The sequence below is a fragment of the Corvus brachyrhynchos genome, unplaced genomic scaffold (genome assembly GCF_000691975.1).
Source record: "Corvus brachyrhynchos isolate BGI_N302 unplaced genomic scaffold, ASM69197v1 scaffold158, whole genome shotgun sequence".
NCBI classification, from domain to species: Eukaryota; Metazoa; Chordata; class Aves; order Passeriformes; family Corvidae; genus Corvus; species Corvus brachyrhynchos.
The window spans coordinates 795,262-806,061 of NW_008239756.1; the positions used below are offsets into that span (position 1 = coordinate 795,262).

The 10,800-nt window shown below is 45.6% G+C and overlaps 1 protein-coding gene across 1 annotated transcript in view; it reads left to right on the plus strand.

The window, feature by feature from the left end:
* Nucleotides 1-13: 13 nt before the first annotated feature.
* The window catches only part of UHRF1 (ubiquitin like with PHD and ring finger domains 1), an 11,195-nt gene continuing 408 nt past the window's right edge, over nucleotides 14-10,800 (plus strand). The window contains exons 1-16 of the mRNA XM_017742473.1: nucleotides 14-21; nucleotides 2,650-2,913; nucleotides 3,658-3,830; nucleotides 4,226-4,441; nucleotides 5,177-5,283; nucleotides 5,454-5,640; nucleotides 6,424-6,547; nucleotides 6,622-6,729; nucleotides 7,495-7,599; nucleotides 8,159-8,265; nucleotides 8,803-8,854; nucleotides 9,010-9,120; nucleotides 9,223-9,360; nucleotides 9,727-9,838; nucleotides 9,960-10,117; nucleotides 10,405-10,503. Coding sequence (XP_017597962.1) covers nucleotides 2,650-2,913; nucleotides 3,658-3,830; nucleotides 4,226-4,441; nucleotides 5,177-5,283; nucleotides 5,454-5,640; nucleotides 6,424-6,547; nucleotides 6,622-6,729; nucleotides 7,495-7,599; nucleotides 8,159-8,265; nucleotides 8,803-8,854; nucleotides 9,010-9,120; nucleotides 9,223-9,360; nucleotides 9,727-9,838; nucleotides 9,960-10,117; nucleotides 10,405-10,503 — 2,061 coding nt within the window. The 5' untranslated portion in view covers nucleotides 14-21. The remainder of the gene's footprint in view (nucleotides 22-2,649; nucleotides 2,914-3,657; nucleotides 3,831-4,225; nucleotides 4,442-5,176; nucleotides 5,284-5,453; nucleotides 5,641-6,423; nucleotides 6,548-6,621; nucleotides 6,730-7,494; nucleotides 7,600-8,158; nucleotides 8,266-8,802; nucleotides 8,855-9,009; nucleotides 9,121-9,222; nucleotides 9,361-9,726; nucleotides 9,839-9,959; nucleotides 10,118-10,404; nucleotides 10,504-10,800) is intronic.

Below are 10,800 nucleotides of genomic sequence, written 5' to 3' on the forward strand. Positions count from 1 at the left end.
CTCTCTGTCCGCGGCAAGCGGGTACCGGCGCGGCGGGGCGATTGACAGCCTCGGACCGGCAGCAGCGCGGCGCACGGACACCCCCGCCCGGCCCCGTCCTCCCCCCCGCTCATCTCCCCCTCCAGCTGAGGACGGATATTTTAATTTATTTATTTTTAATTGCGTGGAAATGAGGGGTTTTGCTGCCATCTAGTGATCCCCCGGCTCCCTCCCGCGCTGCTCCTCCCGTGGGCTTGCAAGGAGAGGAGCCAGCTGCAGAGTAGCCTTTATTCTTACTTTCCCTTACTATTTTCCATCTAATGTGTTGCTCTTCTGCCTTGACATCGCCTTTATGAAGTGTCTGAAAATTACCAGTAATTTTATGGTCTTTAAAGTGCTTAATGTTTTTGAGCCTTGCACGTTTCACCGCTCTGAGAGCCGTGAAGATCTCATTTTTCTTTGTAAATTGGGATAAGCAACTCATGATTTTGAAGTTCTTCGGCTCTCATGTCAAATTCTCACTAAGTACAGAGCACTTGAGTGTGGCTCAGTGGTGTATTATGTTCTCAATAATACGTTTACAATCGCTGTTGTACAACTGTTTTCTTTCCTGTGAGTTAATAATGTAACTAAATTAGCACTGAAGTCAATCAAAACCATTTTAAAATACAGTTGCTATATTCTGCCTAATCCTATGCTGCTAAACCTTCGTGCGAGGGAAACTCCTGATCTGGTGGTTGGTTGATCAGAGGATTTAATTTCAGAAAAATCAGTGAGATACTGAGTTGGCTGGAGATGGACAATTTTTTCTAGTTGCTTTTCTTTCTGTTTTAGGCAGTCTTGTGCTAACTGTACTCTGTAATTAGCAGGTGTGGCTGTAGAACATGGAAATACACCTGGACTAGCCTCAATCTAAGCTCAGGTACCAGTTCTAATATAAAAAGAGGCTTGTAGGATGGTGAAACACCTCTGAAGGGCTGTTGGGTGTAACGCACCTTTCTGTTGGGTTAGATGCATTAATTACCCATTTGTGTTGTAAATCAAGTGATAAGAGGGGATTGGTTCAGGGCAGGTGCCACTTGTCAGCCTTAGCCTGAAGTCTGTGCAGACAACCGGGGTAAAACAGATTTTCAGGAGAAGCGGTGACTTCTCGGTCAGGATGCACTTGCTCTACAAAGGGAATCCCTCCTCCTGCAGTTCCAGTATTCCTTAGTTCAGGCAGAAACGTTCCCCAGCGTGATCCAGCCTCTCTTAGGCCCTGTTCCCACTGTGCTTTGTCTGGCTTTTGGGATCCCTGGAAATGTTCAGTTTCTTACTCATGAACATTTTTTAAATGGGGTTAGAAAATTAGCTGGTAGTTAAAACCTGCCTCCTTTGTTAGAGGTTTGTCTTCAGTCCCGGGCTCTTCTTTCCGGCTGTGCTTTGAACTCCTGTGGTTTCCTGTCCTGTTCCTGTGCTCCTCCATTTCGGTTTGCACCTGTTGTCACTGAGTCCTGTGCTGGTGTTGTTTCCATGTGTGTGACATTGTCTCTTGGTTAAGAAGAAACAACCAGTTTCTGGTGTGTTCTTACATAGCTCGAGGAGTTTTCATCTCTAAACCAGCAAAATGCTCAGATCTCTTCCTGTGCAGTCAGATTTCCAGGGATTGTTCCATAGCCATTTGATGCCATAAATCAGAATTGGATTATCATACTGATTCCTGTGAAGTGTAAATTTTTGTGGTTTTGCTCTGCTTCCCCCTGATAGAGAACAAAGCTCCAGGGACTGCTTTTTCTGGTGGTTTGGGCTGGAAGGGGATGATCATTTCCTGTATAATTTCTTAGTCAGACCTTAAATATGTGGGGAAGCTTGTCTGAACTTCTGACTGCTCCGTGGGCTCCAGCCTTGCATGTTAACTCTAAAATGATTGTGCTCCTTAGAGCTTTTGAGAGGTTATTGAGGGACCTCTTTCTCCCTCTGCACTTCTCTTTTTGCAGGGACTAGGTCTTGATTTGACTACAAACCGTGCCAAACTTGCATATAACTCTAGATAAACTCTTAAAATTAGAGAGGGTGTGAAATTAGGACACACCTGGCTATGCTAAAGAGCGATTGGGTAGTTTCAAGTTGAATTGAATCTTTTTTGATTTTACTTTCAATGGAAAAAATGTGTGTTTGCCGGGAGACGAGTGTGTGATTAACTCTTTGGCTTCTACTTAATGCTACAATTAATGGAGGTGGTGTAACAATGATCTGGATCACGCACAATTAAAATGCAAAGACCAGTCTGCAGTAGCATTTGGGATGTGTCTGAATTGAGGAAGAAATTATTTCCTTTTGTGTTTGTAGGTAGTGTGGAATTTTCTTTGAATCCTGATGAGAATGTGGGGGATCTGTAGTTGTTTAGTTGATGTTTCTAGGGAATGTGCTGAAAACTTTTCCAGATCTCATAGAGGCTGGGTAGCAAGTCCAGGGCAGCATGAAAGCCTTGCTCTCGCAGGTTGCGGGGTGATTGAAAAAAGAACATTTAAATAGCAGGAATAAGAGAGAAGGAGGGCCCAGTTAGTGGCTGATAAAGGTTTTAAAGCCACGTGGTCGATCTTGGCGGGCAGAGCCAGTCTGAGCACGATGGGTGGTTGGAGTCAGCCCCGATGGAGGCAATAACCAGATGGTTTGGTGCTTTCCCTGCAGATGGAAGATGGTCACTCCCTGTTCGATTACAGCGTGGGGCTGAATGATATTGTTCAACTGCTGGTCAGACAAAGCCCGGCCGTGCTGCCTGCTGGGAGCAAGGAGAAGGACTCGGAGCTCTCGGACACCGACTCCGGCTGCGGCTCCGGCCCCCGCGAGTCTGACAAAAGCTCCCACAACGGGGAGGGTGCCCTGGAGCTGGAGGGACAGCCCAGCACAGCAGCTCAGCCCGACTGGACCGACCCCGGCTTCGGCCTCTACAAGGTGGGTCCTCACAAACGGAGAGCCCTCAGAACTGCGCCTTGCCAGGGCAATTGTTCCTCTGTGGTGGGGAATTGCTGAAAATCTTTCATACCCCAATTGTGTGGGCAGTTCCTTTCTTCCTCTCAAACCCTCCAACAACAAAGACAAAAATACCAACCAACCCACAAACCAATTAAATGCAACATGCTGTAGGTCAAAATATTTAGGTTTTTTCAACTAAAACTACAATACATTAATTGATTAAAAAAAAAAAAAGCATTCAGATTTTCTGGTTTGATTTTTTAAAAATTTTCCCAATATTTTTGCTTGGAGTCACTACATTTGTCAAAGCTGAAACTTTTCTTGAATGAACAAAAGAAAGTCTCAAGCAGCTGTTCAGAATTATTTTACTCCTCTGTTTCAATGGATTTTATTACAGATCTAGTGATGTCTTTGCCAGACTATGAGCAAGACACTTTGAAACTCTGTTACAGACTAGCCAATAATGGTTTGGGCTTGATAACAAGGCTGGTTTTACATGTGCTGGTGTAGAATGGATTTATAACCTTACAAATTCAACCTAAGCAGACTGTAGGGCTGCACAACAGGACCAGGAAAGCAGAGGAAATCTTAATTCTTAAGGTGATCAATTAAATGTCTTGATAACAGTGCAGTTCTTGAGATGGTTAAATCTTCAAGTAGATTGGAAATGAATGCTTAATTTGCAAATCCCTTTTGGTGAGCTGTACACTTTGCTCTGTGTAGATCAATGACTTGGTGGATGCTCGGGACACGGATATGGGGGCGTGGTTTGAAGCCCAGGTTGTGAATGTAACCAGGAAAAAACCCACCAGTGAATCAACTGAGAGCTGCACAGGTCCTGACCAGCCCACAGCTGTCCCTGAAGAAGATGTAATTTATCATGTGAAATATGAAGAGTGAGTTTTGTTGCCTTCTTGGCCAATAAAGTCATTTGGATCATGTTGTTGATGAGAAATTTTATTGCAGATATTGCACAAATTAAAACAGAACTGGGCAGTGACATAGTAATGATGTCATTGAGCCCTGGTAACTGTAAGGTTTTACAGTTGGAATTCCAGGGGGCTGGAATCTTTTCTTTATGGATACCAGCATTCATAGGAAATGCTGGTGTCCAAGTGTTAAAGGGAGGCAACAGTAGCAAAGTCAGAATGGTTGGTTCTGGCTGTGTCTGTGTGGGAGAAGGAGATTTTATCCTTGTGTTGCTCAGCAAAATCAGCCTGTCTGCATAAAACCTGTTACTCCTCAAAACTGATGTTGAATCGGATTTTTGTTCTCTGTTGCTCCCTTCAAGTTATCCAGAGAATGGGGTGGTGCAGATGAGCTCCAGTAACGTGCGGGCTCGGGCACGGACCATCCTGAAGTGGCACCAGCTGGAGGTGGGGCAGGTGGTGATGGTCAACTACAACCCTGATGAGCCAAAGGAGAGGGGGTTCTGGTATGATGCTGAGATCCTGCAAAAAAGAGAAACAAAAATGACCAGGGAGCTCAATGCAAAGATATTACTTGGGTAAGCAAGTTCCTAACATGGAATAAATGGAATTCCCCAACACTGCCTTGGCTTTCTGAGGTCTGAGTGACTCTGCTGGCAAAGAATGGTGCAACAGAAGTGCTGGGGACGGATGAGAAGTGGCCTGTCCTTTTTGGGTGATTAACTTCAGCATACTGCAGTTCTGATTAGCTTCCACTGAGGAACTGGACACTTTAAGGGATGCTGATCCACGGATTCACTTAATGCTGAAAGGATGCAAAGCCATGAGGCAAATTATTGTTTATGTGTTAATTATCCATTAATGGCTTTACAAAAACTGCAGTGTAGTATTTTGTGGGGATAGGATGATGTAGAATGAACTCTCACTTTATAAAGGTGATGAAAAATTATTCCAGTTCTCTCCTGAAGGAGACTCTCAACTTCAGGAAAAAAAGGATATGTTTTTTTAAGTTTCAGGTAATTTTGACAGAGTTTCCAGAATATTCCTCCTTTTTCCTTGCACCGCAGTGATTTTGACTTTTTAGCTATAAAATATGAGAAGAATTAGTCTGAAATATATTTGGGGGCAGGGGGAACAGTCACTCTAGATAATTGAAATGCTACAAGTGCCTGGATTCTCCCTGAGACAAAATGGGGTTAATTCTAATTGCATGGAAATGATTTGATTTTTAGTAGCAGAGCAGTCTGATGCATTCACAGTTGTGAACACGAGCTGTGGGATGAAGTCTGATCTCTTTTCTCAACTTCTTCTAGGGAAGCTGGTGATTCCTTGAATGACTGCACAATTATATTAGTGGATGAAATCTATAAAATTGAAGAGCCAGGCACTGCTTCTCCCATCAGTCTTGGTACCCCAAAACGTGAGTCTGATGTGGAGTTCTTGCATGTCTGTCTTACCTTGTGATGTTCTGCCAGTTGCCTCTGTGAGGATCAAAGGATTAAGAGTTCCAAGACACATTTAGTTGTGCCTCCTTTGACCATTTCCAGTGGATCTTGGCACTTGCTGAGTGTGGTTTCTGTTTGCCTACAGGACAGAGTGGACCTGTGTGTAAAGCCTGCAAGGACAACCCAAACAAGACCTGCAGGGTCTGTGCTTGTCACATCTGTGGAGGGAAGCAGGATCCAGATAAGCAGCTCATGTGTGACGAGTGTGACATGGCCTTCCACATCTACTGCCTCAACCCTCCCCTCAGCAGAATTCCAGATGATGAGGACTGGTAAGTTCTGAGGAGGTTTGTGGGGTGTCACAAGTACATCTAATTAGGAGCACAGAGTGAGGTCCGGGCCTTGAAGCTGCCCTTCAGTGGCCATATTGTGGCTGTATAGGGGTATGTATGTTTTGGGGTTGTTTTTAGTAGAACTGCTTAGCTTTTCTTGAGCTTAATGAGAGTAGGTTTTAAGCCAGGTGGCTTGCACACTCCTTTTCCTAGTTTTGGGATCTAGATGCTTAATTCACATACCTGCCTGAGGCCAGGGCTGGAGCAACCTGGGATAGTGGAAGGTGTCCCTGCCATGGCACGGGGTGGGACAAGATGAGCTTTAAGGTCCCTTCCCACCCAAACCAGTCTGGGACTCAAAGAGGACCAAATGAGAACCTGATGTTGGGAGGCTTCAGTTGTGCAGTGGCTTTTATGGGTCAGTGCAGGCAGGTTCCAGGCCTCATCATCAGATCAGGCTGGTTTGAAAATGAAACATGTACAGTGAGAGATGTGGATGGTGAAATATATCTTTCAATAGATACAGAGTTAGTGAAATGCACTGCTTTATTCCCTCTGCCCTGTTTCAACATCTTATACAATGATTTTATATCATAGCTCTTTCCTGACACATCTGCAGTGCCTGGTGCAAGGACAGGAGCTGTTGTAGGTCAAATTCCTGTATGGAGGTGTTTCCATGTCCTGTCTGGTTTCACATGGGGAAATTGTAACATAGCTCGCTATGTTTGGAGGAAATTCTCCTAACTGAAGGCTTTGCTACTTGTTAATTTTCACTGACTTTAGGTATTGCCCTGAATGTCGAAATGATGCAAGTGAGGTGGTTTTAGCAGGAGAGAAATTAAAAGAAAGTAAAAAGAAACAAAAGATGGCATCTGCTAATTCTTCCTCCCGGAGAGACTGGGGAAAGGTCAGTCCAAAGCTGTTTTACTTGGAATTTTGTTTGTTCCTTTGGGCTCTTGGCTGATCCTGCTCTCTGTCCAGGGCATGGCGTGTGTTGGGCGCACCAAGGAATGCACCATTGTCCCCTCCAACCACTATGGACCAATTCCTGGCGTTCCTGTTGGCACCATGTGGAAATTCAGAGTTCAGGTATGAGGCTGAATCCTGGACTGACCTACTGTGGGGAAAAGTGGGAATGATCCAGCTCTTACAAGAAACCTGAAACAGTTAATCTGGAAATGCGTGTGTCGCTGGATATGGAAGTGCAGAAGGAAAAGAATTCTGGCTTTGTCTGGATCAAGTGTTCCATAACTAATGCTGCATTGTCTGGGCCCATCAAGTGCTGGTTTATTTTGCTTTAGTGCTCTTTTTGGTAACTCAGAAAACTCAAAGCAAATATATTTGTTTCCAGTAGTTTGTCCTGGAGGTGTGTAGTGTGCTCTGGTAAGGGTGTCTCAAATATCCACTTATATGAAACAGAAGGTTTCTCGTCCTGTTAGAAAGTTGGGGGAGAAAAAAGCACTGGCCTATCCAGATCTTGTTTGTGAGTATTGAGGGAAAGTTGCTATTACAACCCTTTCAAAACTTTATACAAATATTTAATATCTGTATTATTCTTAAGTACCTGGAGCCTTTTTATAAACAATTTCAATAAGAAATAGCCAAAGTTTTAGATGTGCACCACAAACCTTATCTATGTGTTCAATTTACTGATACAGTTAATGGCTTATTTTTTTAGAGGCATTTTTATTTTTCTTCTGTCTGGAGCTGTTTTGAGGATAATGGTGAGAGCAGTTTCACCCTGTGATACATGGAAAGCAAATGTGAAATAGCACAGTTAGTTCAGCTCCAAGCCCAGTCCTGTGTGGGGCCCTTTGAGAGCAGTTGCCTTCCAAACCCGTTTTTGTTTTCCAGGTGAGCGAGTCTGGGGTGCACAGGCCCCATGTGGCAGGGATTCACGGCAGGAGCAACGATGGGGCCTATTCCTTGGTGCTGGCAGGAGGATATGAAGATGACATAGTGAGTGGATTCTGATTATTTATGCACAGAACCAAACAAACTTGTTAAAACAAAGGTTTGGCCTTCGTTACTTATTGCACTCTACATTAAACACTTGCCCATCTTCACTTATCTTCTTCAGAAGGAAATGAGGCAAGGAAAAACTACAGTAATCTGTGACAACCTGAGCCACAGGATCATCTAAACCCAGTTTAATATCCCTATGTCAGCTTTTGGTCCCGGAGTTCTGACTTTCCAAGGTCTCCCTTGCACCCACAGTTTGAACAATCCCACAGGCTGTGCTGCCAGCTCTTCACTTCCAGCAGATCCTGTGTGAGCCCTGGGCTGCTCAGGGGTCCTTGCACTGCTCAGGGTTGTGACAAGACATTGTCACCCTGGCCTCCTTTCCTGGCAGCCTGAGGGAGAGCCAGAGACTGGCCCAGACTGGGAGCTTAAACACAGGAAGCATCTTTCCTTTTTTGAGACTACCCCGCAGGTATACCCTACCTGGTTAAAAGACTCTTCTGCTTTTATTGATTTCTTTTTGTGACTGTGTCAAAACCATCCGTGTTCATTTCAGGATCATGGGAATTCCTTCACATACACAGGGAGTGGAGGGCGAGACCTCTCTGGGAACAAACGCACGGCAGAGCAGTCCTGTGATCAGAAACTCACCAACATGAACAGGTTGGCAACGTTTGTGCTCCATTCTACCCTCAGACCTGGCAGTCTGTCAGCATGAGGAATTGTTTGGCCTGTTTGCATCCAAGGAAGCTGACTAAGTGGAAAAACTGTCAAAATTGGGTCTGGGCTGTGGTTTAGGCTGCGATCAGTTGCACAATGGGAATGGTCCTTTCAGTGCACTGTACTGGGACAGAACTGTGAGTGGTGTTCGTGTCACATGCAATACTGGCTGAAACTTAGGGAACAGAGCAGTAAATTGGGGTAGGAGCTCTGCTCTCTTCTGAAGACATTTGCAGTCACTGGTCACCTTGGGAGACCAGACCATTTGTAATTCTGAGCTGTTACTCTTACAGATAAGCCTGGACTTGAGTGGAGGAAGTGATCTATGCTGGTGCATTAGGGTAATGCCAGGAGTAATCAGCTGTTTAAGATGTGCCCCCATCAGGAGGTTCAAGGAGTGCAGAGGTGTCAGTGTTACACAGGTTCCATGGCAGTGCTGGTATTTAAGGCAAATACACTGAACTCTGGCGTCTCTTGCAGAGCCCTGGCTCTGAACTGCAGTGCCCCCATCAACGACAAGCACGGGGCTGAGGCCAAGGACTGGCGGGGGGGGGGGGCGGGGGGGGGGGGGGGGGCAGCCTGAACTCCGGCAAATAACCCCGCAGCTATTTGGAGTGAACATTTTGGAGTTTAAAAGCACGGAAATAACTTGAGGTCCCCCCCATCAACGACAAGCACGGGGCTGAGGCCAAGGACTGGCGGGCGGGGAAGCCGGTGCGGGTGGTCAGGAACGTCAAGGGAGGCAAACACAGCAAGTACGCTCCTGTGGAGGGCAACAGATACGATGGCATTTACAAGGTAAGGAGGGCTGGGATTTGCTGGCTGAGTTAGGAAAAGATGATGTGGTTATGGCCATGGGGGTTTTTACAGAGTGTGATGGACTTGCTCTGACTTTTTCAGGTTGTGAAATACTGGCCTGAAACAGGGAAATCTGGGTTTCTAGTGTGGCGTTACCTGCTTAGAAGGGATGATGAAGAACCTGCTCCTTGGACCAAAGAGGGAAAGGACAGGATGAAAAAACTTGGCCTGACAATGCAGGTACTGCCTTGGGGCATCACCTGGACTCCAAACTCGATGGAGAGCAGGGATTTTTCTGTTCTTACTGAGGATGATCCTTAGGTAAAAATTGAGACTGAGAGGGACACAAATGCTTCCAGTCTGCTGTGTTGTTTGTTTTTGTACATCAGGAGACTAAAAGGACAAAGCTCACCTTTTTTTTTTTTTTTTTTTGTTTTGGATTTTTTCTATAGGCTGCATTAGTGCTTAGAGCAGGGATCTGTTGCTTAAAATAGATTAAAGATGCCCCTGGAACAGGTCTCCAGAGGTCAGTTGTGGACCTGTCTTGGTCTGCAAGTCTGACCTGGTGTGTTTGCATTGGATGCTCTTTGTTTTGTTTCCCTGCAGTATCCTGAAGGATATTTGGAAGCTGTTGCAAACAAAGATAAGGAAAAAGAAAATAATGGAGATGATGAGTTTGATACCCCGGGGAAAGGGAAGAGGAAAAGGAAATCAGCAGGTTTGTGGAGTAGGCAAGTGGAAAGAGAAAGCCTTGGAGGTTTTGCGCGTTTTACTTGGTTGCTCTTTTCTGGTGTTTTCTTGGTTGGCTGTTTAAAAAAAATCTTTGTGTTTTCTTTCAGGTGGGGAGGAGAAACTCGTCACCTCCCCAGCAGAGACTCCAAAGAAAACTAAAGTTGAGCCATACAAGCTGACATCCCAGCAGAAATCTCTTATAAAAAGTGATGAAGCCAACGAAAAACTGTGGAATGAAGTCCTAGAAGCTCTCAAAGACGGACCGGTACATTGGGCCCTTTTCCCCAGAAATAAAGGGACAGCTGTACTTGTGGTGTCCCCAGACACAAACCCTTGGCCAAGTTAAAGAACAGCCTCAGACCTAAAATGATTTTATTTTAGTGTAAACATCCCCAGCAGGTTTAATGGGAGTGGTTTTTGCATATTAAGATTTGTTGAAAATCTTTCTATGATCAAAGCAATCCCTTGCATTTAATGGGTGGGGTTTTGGGTTGATTAGTGTGTTTTTCAGGGAGTAGTAGCACTAAGTTGATTCGAATGCTCTCTTTGCAGAAATTTCTCAATAAAGTGGAGGAGGCCTTTCTGTGTATTTGCTGTCAGGAGGTCGTGTTCCGGCCAGTCACCACCGTCTGCCAACACAACGTCTGCAAGGTGGGCTGGGCTCTGCTGGGCTGGGCTCTGCTGGGCTGGGCCTGGAGCTGCCTCCTCCGTGCTGACAGGGAGGGGGGTTGGTTTGTTTGGAATTTTTTGCCAGGAATTACTCCTTTAGCGTGAGTCAGGTTTAGAGGGACTTTGGAGAAGTCCCTGGAGGGACAGGACACAGGGAGTGGCTTCCCACTGCCAGAGGGCAGGGCTGGATGGGATATTGGGCAGGAATTGTTCCCTGTGAGGGTGGGCAGGCCCTGGCACAGGGTGCCCAGAGAAGCTGGGGCTGCCCCTGGATCCCTG